This window comes from Scyliorhinus canicula, chromosome 26 (genome assembly GCF_902713615.1).
Source record: "Scyliorhinus canicula chromosome 26, sScyCan1.1, whole genome shotgun sequence".
NCBI classification, from domain to species: domain Eukaryota; kingdom Metazoa; phylum Chordata; class Chondrichthyes; order Carcharhiniformes; family Scyliorhinidae; genus Scyliorhinus; species Scyliorhinus canicula.
In genome coordinates, this window is record NC_052171.1 from 12,927,648 (window position 1) to 12,946,587 (window position 18,940).

The window sequence follows — 18,940 nt, forward strand, 5'->3', positions numbered from 1 at the left end:
AATGAAGGGACCACACGATGGCTTGAAAGACTGCAGTGGAGCATCAGGTTCTCCTTCATCTTTTATAACCGCTACCTGATAGTATTCAGCGCTTGTGTCACATCAAGTGTAATAATTGCCTTTTCTTTGACAAATTCAGGACAAACCTTGCGGTTGGCTGGAGGTGACACCAAATGCTCCGGGAGAGTGGAGATATTGTGTAATAACACTTGGGGCACGGTATGTGATGATTCCTGGGATATGGACGATGCCAGAGTAGTGTGCAGGCAGTTGGGGTGTGGTCCACCTCTATTGGCCCCAGGAGGGGCCGCTTTTGGCCAGGGTAACGGTACGACCTGGCTGGATGAGGTGATGTGCACCGGAAATGAATCCTTTCTCTCAGATTGTCCTTTATCGTTGTGGCCTCAAGCTGACTGTGATCACAAGGAAGACGCCAGTGTGGTTTGTTCCGGTAAGCATCGCACAGAATGGTGGGAGCTTGAGCTGGGGAGGGGTGTTTGGTTCTTGGTGCTGAACATGAAGCATGTTTATCAATTAAGAATAACAGCGAATTTTCGAACATCAAATCCAAATAATTGTTTTTTTTCTATATGTTCCGCAGATACGCTTTTCTTTCCAACTTCTTCTCTGTCCACACCTGAAGGTACAACTCACTGATATATATCATTAAATATTATTGTTATTGTTACATTCGGGGAAATAATTGGACATATTGGCATTGCCTTGTTGTGAGGATTTCTCAAAATGATAATCATGAAAACATTGAAAATTACACGGTGAAAGCTTTACCTGTGAAAACTTTGCTAAATCTTTAATATAGCTCCTGAAGATGAAAACACTTCCATTCCTCTTGTTCTCTGCATTTCACTCGGAGTCCTGTTGATCTGTGAGTTACTCGCCCTCGTGACAGTAATGCAGAGGAAGATGTCAATAAAAGGTACGGCTCGAATCAGATTTTGCACCTCACACTGAATTTTGAATTTTGGTTTATCTTCTCTTCAATGTCTCTTTCCCCATAATGTACCCAGTCGGTGTGAGAAATAAATTAACTGGCTATTGGTCAGTCATTTCATTCAAGGTGTTCGAGAAAAAGTAAAATCATAGAATTATTGAAATTTCACAGTGCAGAGGGAAACCAGTCGGCCCATCTTATCTGACCCAACCCCCCGAAACAGCATTCTACGTAGGTCCAATACCCCGCCATATTCACGTGACACCACCAAACCATGGGGCACTAATGGAAATATCTAATGGCCAATCCACATAACCTGCTGATCATTGGATATATTTAATGCATTACATGCCATACATGAGACTAGAAATTAGTTTAATTTTTGTCACGACAGATCATAACATTTCAGTGAAACACTTTGAACTATGAGGTCAGTATTTTTTTAGAGCTTGTGCATTTTTTCCATTCAGCATTCGTTGGAAACCTAGACAATCTATATATATATGTCCAATATCAACTTCTCTGACCGGAATCGACATGCCGTATTAGGATGTGATGTGACATTTTTTATATGAGTTCCCACAATTGTCAGTGCTAAGTCTAAGTCCCAGCACAACACACACTCTGAGAATAGTGGATCTCTGCCGGTGGTGCAGTAAGTACCGTCCCCACATCAGAGTTAGAAGCTCCGATTCAAGTCTCAAGATTTAAGACCAAGTGCCATCAAATCATCCTGCAAATTCTTTCCAAACCAACAATGTCACACAGTTAAAGTTGGAGAAAGTCCTGCTCCGTCATGCTTGGTATAGATTAGTGACCCTCTTGCGACAGGCGACATTTTCCATTCAGAAATTTGGCTATAAAATCTGATGAACCTTTGTGTTAATGACCACTAGGATTGGGGCTGAACAAAGCTGCTCCCTGTATCTTAACTCGCACTAAGGTATTTTGATTCATATCTGATGCACAGAACAATAGTGGCCCTGAAATCCCTCAGTTACTGATACTTGAAATCGAGTCAGTGGAAATATCACTGGGCCAGTCATCTTAAGCGCAACGTAATGCTCTAGGTCCACTGGTTCGAATCCAGTCTCGACAAAGAGGGAAATTTGAAATGAAAGTCAATGTGGAATTTAATGCGTAACTATAAATGTATCAATATGCTAATTGTCACGTTCTCCATCCAACAGGTCCTCCCACTGACGGTGTAGAAGTGGATTTCATTTGGAACTTCGCTGATAGGGTTAATATAACAGTTCTGAAAAGCTCTGTGAAAGAGATGTCAACAGGTCAAGGGATGAAATAAAGGGAGTGTGTCTGACCGTATCTGTAAAAGCAAAGATGTCAGAAGGTTATGGGATGGAATATAGGGAGTGTGGCATTGGTACTAATTAATGTTCTGACCCGTATCTGTAAAAGCAGAGAGGTCAAAAAGGCAAAGAATGGAATGAATGGGAACCGTTACTTTATTGCAGAGATAAACATAATTAAGCTCGTTTGACCAGTTGGAACAATTAAACATTGAAATGTAAGGGGGACTGTCTTTGGAGTGAGTTGAGCCATATGGCCATGGGATACAAAAACCTTTGTATTAATATTGATAGTGACTTGTGCTAATGATTATGTCAAAAATAACCTCCCGACCTCGAAGAATAATTCCATATATGTACATGTTCTGGATCCTTGCAAAATCATAGGTGTATCTAGGAATTTAAAGGGACCACCTCTAAGCTGTGATTGTATAAAGATACCGTCCATATTTTGGACTTTGGCACTTCTCGAAGGTGGTTACCCGACTGCTTAGAGATTTGTCCCGGCCGTAAATAAACGAATATTCGTTACTGACGTGTTCGAGTGTTTTGCTTCTGGACTGACGATCAGATACGTGAAAGCGCAATTCACATTTGGTGGCCCGTACGGGGATCTCCAGAGGGGTCTGCGCAACTAACCGGCGTAATTGACTGAGCTCGTTCAAAGTAGAGGACGAATTTGGCCCCCAACGTGAGTAAAAATTTCTTTTCCACCTTGGTATTCGCCTACTACTAGTTTGATCGTTGCTCAGCCTTGCCGTTGGTTTGTCGAGAAGCCTCTGCGAGATCCAGGTCAGTCCAGCGAACCCGTTTTAAAGAGGGTAAGTGAGTGAACCCTGTGGTTATCGTCTCTAGGGGCAGCCTGGGACTGCCGCCGTGATTCCAGGCAGCGTTCGCTGGAGTTACGGGCGGGGTTGCCAGGACTGCTAGAGGCAGCCTGAGGAGCCGCTGTGATTCCAGGCAGCGTTCGCTGGAGTTACGGGCGGGGTTCTCAGGACTGCTAGGGGACGATTCCGGGCTGTGGGCTCCGGACGGGACTGCCGCCGTGATTCCAGGCAGCGTTCTCTGGAAGTTACGGGCGGGGTTCTCGGAGCCTATCCCCCGGTATAACCCATACCTTCACCGAAGAATTTTACCTACTTACCCCTTAATAGCATTGGTGTCCTGGGTCCTGTGTTATTAAGGAAGTAAAGTAAGCTAATAACCACTTAAAATCTGGTCTTCTTGAGTTGAATTAGCTGTTTAAACTCGGCTGCTTTCCTTGTCTTTCTCCAGCAGGCTGTCTCTCTCTCTCTCTCTCTCCTGTTGCTGTTGCAGAGTGCTGGTGCTTCTGCTCCCTGGGTTTATATTCTCTTTCGAAGAGTTATTAAGTTTTAACGACTGTATTGTATATGGGCTTGTTTCACTTTGATAGTTTAAAAGTATCTTTGATGTAATCATCTTACTACAACTCGTTATTCATTTCAGGCATATCGTCTCCTCTCAGATTTGATTTAAAAAATGCTTTTGTTTCAATAGTTAACTTTTATTTCTGTGATTTCAAATCGTTTAATTTTCCAATTGTCCCCAGTTCATAACTTTGCCTTTGATTTTGACTTAAATGTTGTTTCTCGTAGCCAGGTCATCTCCAATTTTCTTTTAATTAACTTGATGTTTGTAGAATTTTACCCCTTAAATTGACACTAAATTCGACTGAGCATCTTCCATTCTTTCCAGCTGTTTACTAAGAGAGTTTATTTCAATTAAGGTGTGAAACTTTGCTCTTAGCTGTATGCTAAAATTTAACTTGGTTGTGACTTGAAAGACTTGCCTGTTTTAAACATTCGTCACTTAATGCAATTGAAACTCTCATCCATGCTTTTTCAGATGCTTTCTGAGATAGTTACATTCCACGAAGGTGTGAGCCATTGTTTTAGCTTACCATATGAAGCCTGTGTGTCTGCTGAGGCCTGCTTGTGAGCAAGAATCTGCATTTTATAACCCTGCTTTTTGCAGCTGCTATTAACCTTTTGTGGGATCTTTCCCTGTACCCTCTCAAACCAGATATTGCCAGACTTTCATGTTTCAAATGACACATTTTTCTGTATTATCAAGAACCCACCGCAAAGAAATTAATTGCCTTGTGGAGGGAATACTGTCAGTTAATGAAAGATGCATCTATACTGGCTAGCTGGCAGGCAAATGCCTCAAAATTGGGTATTGGCCTCACTGAAGGGGGAATTGCTAAAACAGTAGAGGTCTTAAAAAGGGAATGTAAAGAATATAAGAAACGTAAGAATGCTACTCCTCCCCCCGGCGCCGGTCAGCAATGCGAAGCAAGGTTGGGGGGAGGGGGACGATGGGGATGAGGAACATCTGTTCAATTGCGGGGGACGTCAGAAGCCTCCATAGCCCCCACAGCCACCTCCGCCACCGCCCCTGGAATGTGATCAGTATTATGAGTAACTCAGTATGTTCAGAACTACATTGGTCTCAGAATAAACAGATAAAGGATTTGTGCTGGGCAGTTTCGAAACTGCTGCGTTGAAATTGACACTGCATGGCTCCGCAGGGTCCTAGTGCCCGCAGATCACAAACAGTCACTAGCAGAACCACACAGCCTGCAATCGGCTGCTAATATTACCCTCCAACAAGATATCACTGTCTATAGTTCCCATTCTGTTACGGCCCTTTTGGGACAGCTACAGACTCAGCATCTCACGATGGCTCGTCAGAACAAATATGAGATTGCTCTCCTTAATAACCCGAAAGTCCAGTTTGCCCACTGCACCACTATCAACCCTGCTGACTTTTTGACGCATCCTCCCACAGACATGCTCGACCCAACTCATGACTGTCTGCAACTGTTGCAGGAAGTCTCCTCGGTTCGAGACGACCTCTCCGATATACCCATCCCGAGTGCAGATTGTTCCTTTTTCACCGATGGAAGTTCTTCCGTCGGCGAAAGGGGGGATAGACAATCTGGCTATGCAATCATCGATCAAGACGGTGATGGAAAAACAGAGGATTTCTAACCTCCACTGGTACACCCATCTCACACCAGCAGTTAGTAACCCAGTTATTGCAGGCCCTTATGCTCCCAGACAAGATAGCGGTGATAAAATGCGCAGCGCATACAAAAGGCACAGGACTGGTGGAAACGGGCAACAGGAGAGCGGACGAGAAGGCAAAAGAAATTTCTAAATCTGGCAAACTAATGGTGCCTAGAATGATGAGGCAGACTAAAACCCCCTCGGGAAAGTCCCCCTCTGAAAAACCTATGCCAACCATTGCTGACATAATCCAAATGTAGGAGGACGCTCCTGCAACTGCTGTAAATATGTGGAAAAACTTGGGATGTATATATGATATCGAAAATAAACTGTGGGTCACCCCGGTAGGACAAACATGTATGACCGATGCATTAGCAGCCTGGGTGACCGAATGTGTACACTTTGCAACTCACTGTGGAGCTCGTGCCACAGGGGACATATTGTTAAAAAGCTGGTGGCACCCACGACTGCAAGAAATGGCCCAACAAATTAGCAGTCGGTGCCTAATCTGTCAACAGCACAACCCCGGTAAGGCCGTCCCCTGTGATCCTGGCACAACCCCCTTACCTGAGGGTCCATTTGAGACCCTGCAAATGGATTACATTGAGTTGGAAAGATGTCAATGCTATAAATATGTGTTAGTCATTGTGGACACTTTTAGCAAATGGATCGAGGCCTACCCGACTACGGATAACAAGGCCTCGACAGTAGTTAAGGTGTTAATGCGAGAAATTGTTCCGCGATTTGGAATTCCAGCCCGGCTGAGCTCTGACAATGGTCCCCACTTCATAGGTCAAATCAATAAGGAATTCTGTGCTCTGCTAGGAATAAAGCAACAGTTTCATTGTGCCTACAGACCACAAGCCGCTGGAGTGGTGGAAAGGGCTAATCAGACTCTAAAGACTAAACTCGCTAAACTACAAGCAGACACTGGGGCCACTTGGCTCAAACTCCTGCCTTTAGCACTCTTCCAGCTACGTGCCACTCCCGCAGGAAAAACTCGCCTAAGCCCAGCGGAAATACTATATGGCAGACCCTTTCGAACGCCTTGGGACAGCAGTGTTCCACGGAATGTTCAATTCCATTACATGACTACCGAGATGGCTAATTATATATTAACACTAACTAGAATTTTGAAAGGATTACACTCCCGAGTTCGTGCCACCCAGGAAGAAGTCCCCTCCATTACTCATGACGTCTCCATCAACCCTGGGGATTATGTCCTAATTCGAAATTGGACACGTAAAGGTTTGGAACCTCGATGGGAGGGTCCCCTACAGGTTCTACTCACTACCCCCACTGCAGTAAAAGTGGAGGGCCGGAACGCATGGGTACATATGAACCATTGTAAGTTAATTAAGTATCCATGATGTTCTAAACTTTTCCTTTAAGTCCTAGGAACACGAGTACCAGGATGAAGTCCCTCTTCACCGTCACAATACTCGCCACCCTGCTCTCTTTCGCTGCATCCGGAAGAAGGAGATGCCCGTATGGAAGCCGACGTCCACCCCTGTGTCGAGAAGGGACCCCACGATGTGGAACAACGACAGATCTCCGATGGATCACCACGGCTATCAAAACCTGCCCAACCACCGTTCATCCCGACGACCAGAAGCCCCGATTCCGGACTACGTACATGGTTCTGATCTACGATCGCCGCACATGCCGGTGGAACCACCGGTGCATTGATAAGGACAGGGTACAAATTTTACCATCAAGGACTACTCACCCCTACTCGCCTTCCAGAAGGAAGCGGGCAACGCACCATGTAACGGCGAAGTCATTTCTGTTTATGTCCTATGTCTATGCTAAGAAAGTGGGTGTCTCCTCTTGCTGGGTATGTACACAGGTCCCGACCCATGCCCATGGAGGCGTTCCCTTGATATCTGTTCCTTTCTCGATCGAACAGACGGCTGCATGGGTTATATTCCAGACAGTTCAGAGAATATCACGCGTCTGGTAACCCATATCAGAGATGGAGTACAGCGCTTGCGACTCGCCGGTCAGGCTGACTGGTGGAGCTGGATGTGGTCCAATTCTTGGGCCACTTACCTATTCCATGGGCTCATTATCTTCGTTACCATCTGTTTGTTGCTCTGTATCATAGCTACTGGTGTGAAATGCCTATGCAACCGTTTGGGTGCCACTGCATTACCACAGATGCTTCAGAGATCCGCCCTAGACGAAAAAGAAAAACTGGTTCCACCTACCCCTGACCTATATGAGGAAGTGGCATCCTGCCGGAGCCTAGTAGAGGAGGAGTACCTCCGCCTCGCTCTCATTTCCATCTAAAGTATCCTGAGTGTTATGTGATCAAGGAATGATCAAAGGGGGGAATGTAGAAGTGGATTTCATTTGGAACTTCGCTGATAGGGTTAATATAACAGTTCTGAAAAGCTCTGTGAAAGAGATGTCAACAGGTCAAGGGATGAAATAAAGGGAGTGTGTCTGACCGTATCTGTAAAAGCAAAGATGTCAGAAGGTTATGGGATGGAATATAGGGAGTGTGGCATTGGTACTAATTAATGTTCTGACCCGTATCTGTAAAAGCAGAGAGGTCAAAAAGGCAAAGAATGGAATGAATGGGAACCGTTACTTTATTGCAGAGATAAACATAATTAAGCTCGTTTGACCAGTTGGAACAATTAAACATTGAAATGTAAGGGGGGCTGTCTTTGGAGTGAGTTGAGCCATATGGCCATGGGATACAAAAACCTTTGTATTAATATTGATAGTGACTTGTGCTAATGATTATGTCAAAAATAACTTCCCGACCTCGAAGAATAATTCCATATATGTACATGTTCTGGATCCTTGCAAAATCATAGGTGTATCTAGGAATTTAAAGGGACCACCTCTAAGCTGTGATTGTATAAAGATACCGTCCATATTTTGGACTTTGGCACTTCTCGAAGGTGGTTACCCGACTGCTTAGAGATTTGTCCCGGCCGTAAATAAACGAATATTCGTTACTGACGTGTTCGAGTGTTTTGCTTCTGGACTGACGATCAGATACGTGAAAGCGCAATTCACAACGGCTGGGACTCACCATCTGGTTTCTACCAACCCATTTATGCAGAAATAGATATTATTCCACCTGACAAGGTTTCCATCCAGACCCGTGCTTCAGGTTTGCAATCTGTATTCATTTCAAACCCAAGTTAAAAGCCAAATATCGCTTCAGGTTTAACAAGTTTAATCGTCAGTGCACTGGATGTAAAACAATATTAACTTCATCATTCTCGTGTAAAAAGGAGATCTGTCACATGCACGTATGCATCGTCAGATGACGAATGTTTTTGATTAAATGTCCACCGTCCTTAATTGTTCAAGCATGTTTTTAGCCGTCTGTGTAAACAATAGCGAGCAGACACGCAGTTTCCAGTTTCCCACAGCGCTGCATCCCGCCTACACCTGCCTCCATCAAAGTTTAGCTTCAAATAAGTATCGGTAAAGCGGCTGCTGGAATATATAAATGTAACATCTCAAAGTTTGCAGATGACACCAAGTGGGTGGAAGGGTGAACTGTCACGAGGATGCCGGGATACTAAAGAATGCACTGGGCAGGTTGGGCTAGTGGGCAAATCAATGAAAAATGCAGCATAAGTTGGATAAGTATAAAGTTATTCATTTTGGAATCAAAAACAGGAAGGCAGATTACTACCGGGAGGATTGTAAATTGGGACAGTGGAGTGTGCAGCGGGACCTGGGTGCCCTTGTGTACCTATCGGTGAAGGTAAGCTTGCAGGTGGAGCAGGCGGTAAAGACATTTAAAGGCTGGTCCAGCGATATGGGCTAGACAGTTGGTTTGTGATGCAGACGAAGGCCAGCAGCACGGGTTTAATTTCTGTACCAGCTGACCCGAACAGGCGCCGGAATATGGCCACTAGGGGCTTTTCGCAGTAACTTCATACTTGTGACAATAAAAGGTTAGTATTATTATTATATGGTATGTCGGCCTTCATTGCGAGAGGTTTCGAGTACAGAAGCAGGGATGTGTTGCTGCCACACCTAGAATATTGTGTGCAATTTTGGGCTGCCTTTCTGCGGAAGGCTGGTCTTGCTCTCAAGGTACTATCTCGATTGTTTACCAGACTGACCCGAGGGACGAAGTGATCCCAGGGATGGCAGAACTGTCATATGCGGAGAGATTGACTGCGTTAGGACTGCCCTCGCTGGAGTTTAGAAAAATGAGGGGGGAATCTCGCAGAGACTTATAAAACTTTAATAGGACTAGACAGGGTAGATGCAGGGAAGATGTCACCAATGAAATATGGTATTGAATTCTGGTCGCCACACTACCAGAAGAATGTGGAGGATTTAGAGAGGGTGCAGAAGAGATTCACCAGAATTTTGCCTGGTGTGGAGAGCATTAGCTATGGGGAGCGGTTGAATAAACTCGGTTTGTTCTTACTGGAACGACAGAGGTTCAGGGGCGACCTAATAGAGGTCTAAAAAATTATGAGGGGCGTAGACAAAGTGGATAATCAGAGGCTTTGCTCCAGTTCTGAGCGGCCAATTACAAGTGGGCATAGGTTTAGAACAGTACAGCACAGAACAGGCCCTTCGGCCCTCGATGTTGTGCCGAGCAATGATCACCCTACTCAAACTCACGTATCCACCCTATACCCGTAACCCAACAACTCCCCCTTAACCTTACTTTTTAGGACACTACGGGCAATTTAGCATGGCCAATCCACCTAACCCGCACATCTTTGGACTGTGGGAGGAAACCGGAGCACCCGGAGGAAACCCACGCACACACAGGGAGGACGTGCAGACTCCGCACAGACAGTGACTCAGCCGGGAACCGAACCTGGGACCCTGGAGCTGTGAAGCATTGATGCCAACCACTATGCTCCCGTGCTGGTGCGAGGGGCAAGGTTTATAGTCGATGTACGAGGCAAGTTTTTTACTCTGAGGGTAGTGGGTGCCTGGAACTCGCTGCCGGAGATGGTGGTGGAAGCAGGGACGATAGTGACATTTAAGTGGCGTCTTGACAAATACATGAATAGGATGCGAATAGAGGGATACGGACCCAGGAAGTGTAGAAGATTGTAGTTTAGTCGGGCAGCATGGTCCGCACAGGCACGGAGGGCGGACGGGCCTGTTCCTCTACTGTACTATTCTTTGTTCTTGTTCTTTGATGGGTGTGTCCAGAACCAAGGGTCACAGTCTGAGGATTCAGGGTAAATATTTCGGACAGTGATGAGGACTAATTTATTCTCACAAAGAGTGGTGAATCTGTGGAAATTATTCCGACAAAAGTAGTTGATGCTAAAACATGAAATATATTCAAGAGGCTGCAAGATATAGCACTTGGAGGCAGTGGGAGAAAAGGCTCTGTGGACAAAGCAGGATTAGGCGATTGAGTTGGATGATCAGCCATGATCGTGATAAATGGCGGAGCAGGCTCGAAGGGGCAAATGCGTTCCTCTTCGTTTCAAACCCAAGTTACAGGGGCAAATGTCGCATCCGGCTTAACAATCGTCGATACGCTGGAAGCACAACAGCATTATACTCATCATTGTCGTGCAGAAAGTAGATCTGTCACATGCAGTTATGCATTATCAGATGACGGATGGTTTTGATTAGATTCCCACTGCTCTTCAAGAATGTCTTTTGCCGTCCCTGTAAAACAGAGAGCAGAGTACCTGTTTACAGTTTCCCACAGGGCTGCACCCAGCCTCCCTTTGCCTCCATCAACGATCTGTTCCAAATAAGTATCGGTATAGCGGTTGCTGGAATATAGAACACAATAACTGATATTACTGCTGGCAGTCTGCACAACGCGTCATTGCAGGAACTGAAAAAATGAAATGAAAATCGGTTGGTGTCACGAATTGGCTTCAATGAAGTTACTGTGAAAAGCCCTTAGTCGCCACATTCCGGCGCCTGTCCGGGGAGGCTGGTATGACAATCGAACCGTGCTGCTGGCCTGCTTGGTCTGCTTTAAAAGCCAGCGATTTAGTCGAGCGAGCTAAACCAACCCCTCATTTTGGAGAACAATGGCGCTACAACATTATTTTATTTCGAAACGGGAAAGTTTCAAAACCATTTTGACCTGAAGCCAAGAGAAAATATAATTTCATCAAATAACAGGAACACCAAAGCATGAACGCAAACCATTAAGTATACAGCAGCGATAATAATATGAATAAGTAGAGCTGGGGGTGAGGGGGGCAGTGTTGGACTTGGCGGATGGCGGAACAGGACAAGGGACATGATTAAGTCACAGAGAGCAACAATAGAATGAGCTAAGATGACAAACGAGGAGTATTAAATTAGTTAATCATGTAGCTTTAGCCAAATTAGCACAACAGTTTATAGAAACAGAAATAAGATGGGCAATTGAAAATTCTCGTCAGGTTTTGCGGTCAGGCACAGTCACTCGCAGCCATGGTGAAATGTAGAAATATTAGTCAGTTCTCTTGCTTCAGTATGCAGCAGGGATAAAACCTATGTATACATGACGTTGGTTATCACATATGCAATGAAAAAATCATATTAAAACAAATCAGTCATCGGATAATTCTAATCCTCCGAATACTTTGCTTCCATGCATCTAAGCATTAATGGAAAAGATGGCAGAGGCACAATTGCAGTTATTTACAAATCATTACTGAAGGTGTAATGTCAGGCTCCTAGCGGATAGCAGATATAAAGGATATTATTAATAAATGATGAAGAATAATGTCTGGGAAACTATACGTCAATCCGCTGAACATTATTGAGAGGAAAATTGCGACTAAAGGAGTGAAGATTATCATTACAAATCCAACAATATTAGAACTGTCAGCCCATTTTTAAAATCGGATCTCTCATATAATCAACAACACCGAATTATTTTAAAGGCAACGGAGCAGATATGGTCAACAATGTGAATCTTGGAATTTAATATTACGTTATATGTTACCACTTAATACACTAATCAATGAGACTGGAGCACAGCTGTCAGCTCGGGCTCAGTGGGTGCAATCTGGCCTCTGAGAAACGTTTTCAGGTTCAGGAGCAGTTCAGAACGTGCACAAATAAATAAGGTCTGACACTCCGGGGCCGTGCTGAGTTGAAGCTGCGTGTCTTGTGATGTGACCTTTCAGTAGAGCTATTGAACCCAGTGACAGCATGTCCTCTCTTCTGGGTATAATGTATCAATTGACCCTGCTGAAGAACGCTTGAGGGTTAACCGTTTTGTTCTGACCAATAATCACTCCTATCGCAAATTCACACAATCAAGTTAAATGCTCCTAAAAAAATACTGTGATGTCCATGGGAGATCGCAATCCACAAATTGACTGCTGGGTTCCCATATTGTGACAGCGATAATTTTAATTCTACACCTTTAGCTGCAAAGAGTTTGAAACCTGCTGATCATGAAAAACACGATATACAAATGGTTATTTAATGAGTATGGATACACGTTTCAAGCAGAAGAATTGGTCCAAGTTGGGAGGGGGAAAAATACGAAACGAGAAAATGCATCCGTTTAGACGGAAGAAAGTTAGGAATGTGTTCTGCATGATTCGGCGCTAACATGAATGTTGTTTGTAATTTCTTGGAACAACTTTGTGTTTGGAGTCAAAACTACATTTTAACAATGGTCGCAAATTGTGGTAGGCGGAGATGTGCTGACTTGCAATAATAGATATACGACTGGAAATTGAAATTTCACATTAGTAACTCACATGAATGAAAACTTTGTGAGATAAGGCAAAATGTCATGCATTAAATGAAGAATGATTTAAATAGCATAGTTAATAAAAAGGATGAGGAACATAAAGAAAAAAATCCGATGTAAAGTGAAAAGGTAAAATAAAACCAAACAAAACATGAATGTTCATTTCTGACACCGGGAAAACAGACATTTCCGGACAAAGTCAGCAGGTGTGGCAGGATTCTGGGAGAGACAAACAAATACAACACTTTGAGACCATGTGACTCTTCCTGCCGGACCTGCTGACTGTGACATTTTCTGATTTTTCGCATCCGCAGTATTTACCTTACAAACGTTTATTCTTAAATAGGTTGAACTGGAAAGTAGAAGATTTAAGATCAAAGTCAGTCGAACTTTGATTTGATGGAATTGGAGTAGATTGTGTGGCTCTGAACAGGATATTATTAGAATTGATAAAATTTCAATATTATTAAAATGCTATAAAAGTACAGGAGAGGGCTGAACACAATGTAGAAGAGTGTGAACATTATTGAGGGTGATGTTTATCCAGAATGACTGAATATGGCGCATTCTGTCTCTTCCCTGAACCATTGCCCATGGGTTCCACGATCTGATCCCACAACCGATGTAGTTACCATCTGTGAAATTGAAACTGATGGGAATCATTGTGGAGTGGTAGCGGTTCTGTGTCATAAAACCCAACTGCTAACGCAGACTTCACGGATTATGCCTTATATTATTTGCTGGGTTACATGTATCGGGTGGATACGTGGGTTTGAGGAGGGTGATCATTGCTCGGCACAACATCGATGGCCGAAGGGCCTGTTCTGTGCTGTACTGTTCTATATTCTATATCTCACACATTATCTGTCCGTTTTTTAAAATGGATTTAGTGTACCCAATTCATTTGTTCCCTTTAAGGGGCCAATCTACCTACTCTGCACATCTTTGGGTTATGGTGGAGAAACCGCCGCAAACACGGGAGAATGTGCAAACTCAACACGACAATGACCCGGAGCCAGGATCGAAGCAGGGACCTCGGCGCTTGAGGCAGCAGTGCTAACCACTGTGCCATCTTTCTGTCCACAGTATCTATTCGAAGGGACTTAACTCCTCGGTGACAGAAGTGACATTATTTCTGAAGGACAGAAAAAACAGACCAGAAATGTTCTGGAGCACATGATTTAATGAAAGGGAGGAACTGAAGAAACGCAGTATTAGAAATTTTGCAGAGAGGAAAAATTGATGACAGTGAAGGCCGATAAATCTCAGGACATGATAAGCAGGGTAGCATGGTGGTTAGCATAAATGCTTCACAGCTCCAGGGTCCCAGGTTCGATTCCCGGCTGGGTCAGTGTCTGTGTGGAGTCTGCACGTCCTCCCTCTGTGTGCGTGGGTTTCCTCCGGGTGCTCCGGTTTCCTCCCACATTGCGGGTTAGGTGGATTGGCCATGCTAAATTGCCCGTAGTGTCCTAATAAAAAGTAAGGTTAAGTGGGGGGGTTGTTGGGTTACGGGTATAGGGTGTATACGTGGGTTTGAGTAGGGTGATCATGGCTCGGCACAACATTGAGGGCCGAAGGGCCTGTTCTGTGCTGTACAGTTATATGTTCTATGTTCTATTCCAGGGTACTTACCGACTTCGCGGCAGATATAGTTGATGCATTGTTCGCCATCTTTTGTGATTATTTGCACTTTGTAATTAATTATTGGAGGATAGCTCATGTAATCACTCTATCCAGAAAGTGAGGCAGAGTGAAAACGGGAAATGATAGATCAGTACACCTGACAACAATAGTGGGGACAATTCTGGAGCTAATATGAAATACATGATAGCAGACCATTTGTAAAACAGTGATAAAATCGGACAGTCAGCATGGATTTACGGTAGGAAAAGCATGTTTAAAATATCGACTGCAATTATTTGAGTATATAACCTTTGGTGTTGATATGTTGGTGCAGAGGGTCTGGTTTACTTGGCCTTTCATAAGGCTTTCGACAATATGTCTCATACGATTATTAGCAAGTACTATTAAGCACATGTGATTAGGGGTAGGTTATTGAGATGGATGGAATCATGTTTGGCAGAAAAAAAGAAGAGTCGGAATAAACATTTTTTTCAGAATGACTGGCATGTCCAGTGAGGTATGGCATGTTTCAGTGCTGGGACCCATGCTGTTCACAATATACACTAATGATTTAGATGAGGATTCGACAAAGCATTATGCCCAACATTGCAGATGAGATAAGCTGGGTGAGAGGGTGAGCTGTAAGGAGAATGGATACAACGACGTTTCAGTGTGACTTTGCCGAGCTGAGTTGGAAAATGCATGGAAGATGCAGTGTTATGTGCATAAATATGAGGGTGGCAGCAAAAAATTAGAAGGCAGAATATTACCTGATTGGTTATAAATTGAGAGTGAGATATGTGCAACGAGACCCTGGTGTCTTCTCACAGAAGCCACTGAAGGTAATCCTGCAGATACAGCAGGTGTAACAGAAGGCAACTGGTTTTCTGGCCATGATAGCGAGAGCACTCAAGTCGCAGAACTGGATGTCTTGGTGTAATTCTAAAGTGCATAGAGAGACCACACCAGCAATACTGTCTGCAATTTTGGTCACCTTATCCGAGGCTGGACTTATTTACTGTAAAGTCAGTGAAGCGAATATTTACCAGATTGATCCCTGTAATTGTGGTGCAGACATATGAGAAAAGGTTGAGTCCTTTGCGATCATTTACGCTTTAGTTCAGAAGAATGGGGATATTTTGTTGCATCTACCTGAAACCTGTAAAATGCAATCAGTATTACTTCTTTCACTTGGTTATGATATTGTGTAATTTGCTACTATAAAACGTAGTTGATGCCAAAACACATTTGATGATTTCCAAAACGAATTAGAAGGGCCAAAGGGCCTACACCTGTCCTACGTTCCACAAATCTATGTTTCTCCATGTTCCGCTGGATAGTTGTCCTGATAAGTTGGTGTAGGTCCTGCGCATTTATCCCAACGGTGAATGTTCTCCCAAAGTGGCGTTATGTATCAATTCCTTGACATTGCCACATAGATGGTGAAGTTATTGATAGCTCGTCTCCGATTTGTTGAAGTATTCTGTGTCATGATGACATTATGATGACTCGACCACAAACAACTGACCCACGAACCAATCATTTTGTATTTAGCAGATTCTGCAACCAATGACTCTCTCAATCAGATTGAATATTACACCATCACAGTTTGGGTGACACTGATCCTGGATCCGCATATCCTGAAGTTGAATGTTCAAATATTCAGGATAGGTAGACATTTACATTCCACCGTCACGTTTCAGAACTTCACTCTGTAATATCTGAAACAGTATCTGAAAGAGTAAAACATATCGACCATTAAATGAGAGATCCAATTATCTGAGGCATTGCACAATTATTTCAGTAGCAGAAACATCTCAGACACTTGGAGTCTGAAACACTGTCTTATCATGTCTCCCAGCAATGGAAATTAATTAAAAATAAACGATTTCTTGTGATTCTCTAGAAGCCTCAGGAGACTGTGAAATGTTGTAGGTTGGTGGGATGATTCATTCACTGGGAACAGTATGAATCTGAACTAAATTTGAAAATACTGCAGCACAATCTGGCCCATTAATTCTCTGCGCTCAAACTCAATGACGTCACATCGCAGTCAACCCACTTTCCTGTCCCAGAAGGATTAAAGTATATAATTCTAACTGTGCTTTATTCGCATCTAACCAATGGCAAACACTTGTGCCTCTAAGATCCAGTTTCGGTGGACTATGACGATGCTGGGACCGAAACCATTGACTCTCAGTGTGGACACTTGCTGCAGGATCCTGGGTCTGACGATCTCATCGCATTGGGAAATTTCGGCGGTGATCTCCACACTCTGGGTGAGATAAACCTTTGATTGTTCTGCTTCTTTGTCAATCGCTCTGCACCGTCGATAATTTTCTCCAGCTATGCTGAGATAGCCCTGGGATGAATGATGAGCCCAATGGTCGACCTGCAGACGTTGCTGCATCTGGGGCACGCGGCGATTGGTGGGCTGGGCAAAGCGTCTGCTTAATAGGAGGCGCATACGCTTTTCACGATTCAAGTTCGGCTTTGCGCGTTTCCTCGAAGAGTCTTGATGTGCTTCATGCCATTGGGGGTGACACTTCTACATTCTTGGGCTGTCTAATTCTACGACCTTCCATTGGTCATCGCGCATGTTTGAATTTTGGTGGATGTTTTGAGGACCTCTGTATACTTTTCGACGTCCCTCTTGCTGCCTCCTGCTGCACCTGCGTTCCGAGTATATTATCACCTCTGATTATTGCCTCAGTCACCCACCCTCTTGTGCGGATTTGACTCCCTCTGGATTGAAGTTATTCCAATCGAACAAGGAACAATGTGGGATTTGTTATTGTTCATGTCGCGAATGCTAATAATTTAAACAAAGCATCTACTTTCAGCCCAATATTTATCTGAGGTATGCTTATCCCCACACTCTACATTAGTCATACCCTGATTGATGCCGCGTTATCGGTTCCTTCCACGCCTGGTCACAATACCGATGTTTTCTGTGTCACAGGCCGGGGTTTCTACCGTCATTGGGCAGTGACCGTTACATCAAAATTTTACACACCTGCATTGCACTGTTTAACGGCGATGGTTGATTCCGTTTACCTCTGTGTGTGGCGCGGTGCTGGGGAGTGACCTGTCCCGTATAATTTTAGGTCTCCTGGAGTATTCCCACTTGTTCACTGAGAGAGAGATTATGAGAGAGAATGTTTTGGATAGAATTTGAAAAGGCCAGTTGCATTTGAAATGTTACGAAAGAGGAAAAATATGGATGTGATTTCTTTAGATGATCTCTTCTTTCTTTTCACCCCTCTCAGATAATAGTTAACTCCACATCCCAGGTGACGTGAACAGATATATGACTCTGCATTAAATCTGATGGAAGGCGCCATTACTTTTCCGAAACTGCCATCGCTTCGATTATGCTTTGCTGCCCAGTATCAATATTGTATTTGAGTGAACGAGAGATTACTTCCCGTTGTGTTGATTAGAATGACAATTCTCGCCTTATTTTGTGTGAAATAATCTGCATTGTGTCGCTTTAAGAATAAAAAACAAAATATAATGAATTTCCAGTATTGCACTGCCCATAATAAAGCTCTGTTAAATCGCACTGCATTGTGGAACCGAAGCGGTATTATAATAAAAGAACTGATTCTTATTCATGTTTGGTGTATTTGAAGATCATTTGGAAAAATCCCTCACTCTTGCACCTTTACAATAAATTGGGAGTGATAAATGCATTGTTTCCATGCTTTACTTCCAGTTATTGATGATGTAGAGATGCCGCCGTTAGACTGGGGTGAGCACAGTAAGACTTCTTACACCAGGTGAAAGCCCAACCGAATTTGTTTCGAATTACTAACTTTCGGAGCTCAGTTCCTTCCTCAGGTGAAGGAGCTGCACACCGAAAGCTAGTAATTGGAAACAAACCTTTTGGACTTTAACCTGGCGTTGTTGCAATTCTTGCTGCCCAGGTATTGAATCTGTACGTCATGTATTCGTGGAGCAGCGATCACTGCATTCTCCCTGTAGCTAAATCCCACACATCCATTCCAGCTCTGCCCCTGACAATCGGGTCCAGGAGGCTTTATTCAGAACTTAATGTTTCTTTCTCACTTTAATTCCACAAGGTATATATGTAGTATCCATTAGTGTTGCCTCACTCCAGAGGTTCCCGGCAGTACCACTCAGAAAAGTTGATCATTCCTCGATTAGAATATTGGAAGCAGAAATATCAGCAACAGAAACCACAATTGTTATCAATAAACAAAAAAAGTGGATAATCTCAATAAGTCAGACAGAACTTGCTGAGAGAGGGTGAAGTTCAGAAATGAGTAAAGTTCAGCTCACCTCGCTGTCCCTGTTCTTCCTACCGGTGAATTTTTTACAT

At 43.8% G+C, this 18,940-nt stretch overlaps 1 protein-coding gene across 1 annotated transcript; it reads left to right on the plus strand.

Moving 5' to 3' along the window:
- Positions 1–3: 3 nt before the first annotated feature.
- Positions 4–18,214, plus strand: LOC119957333 (scavenger receptor cysteine-rich type 1 protein M130-like). The gene is made up of 5 exons (XM_038785232.1): positions 4–47; positions 140–451; positions 602–643; positions 16,743–16,874; positions 17,865–18,214. The coding sequence occupies exons 2-5, from the start codon at positions 241–243 to the stop codon at positions 17,873–17,875; spliced, it is 396 nt and encodes a 131-aa protein (XP_038641160.1). The 5' UTR covers positions 4–47; positions 140–240; the 3' UTR covers positions 17,876–18,214.
- The last annotated feature ends 726 nt before the right edge of the window (positions 18,215–18,940 follow it).

Coding starts and splice junctions, on each gene's coding strand:
- LOC119957333 (XM_038785232.1), top strand. CDS start 241: ATGGACGATGCCAGAGTAGTGTGCAGGCAGTTGGGGTGTGGTCCACCT. Junction 452..601: donor CGCCAGTGTGGTTTGTTCCG/GTAAGCATCGCA, acceptor TATGTTCCGCAG/ATACGCTTTTCTTTCCAACT. Junction 644..16,742: donor TTCTCTGTCCACACCTGAAG/GTACAACTCACT, acceptor TGTGCCTCTAAG/ATCCAGTTTCGGTGGACTAT.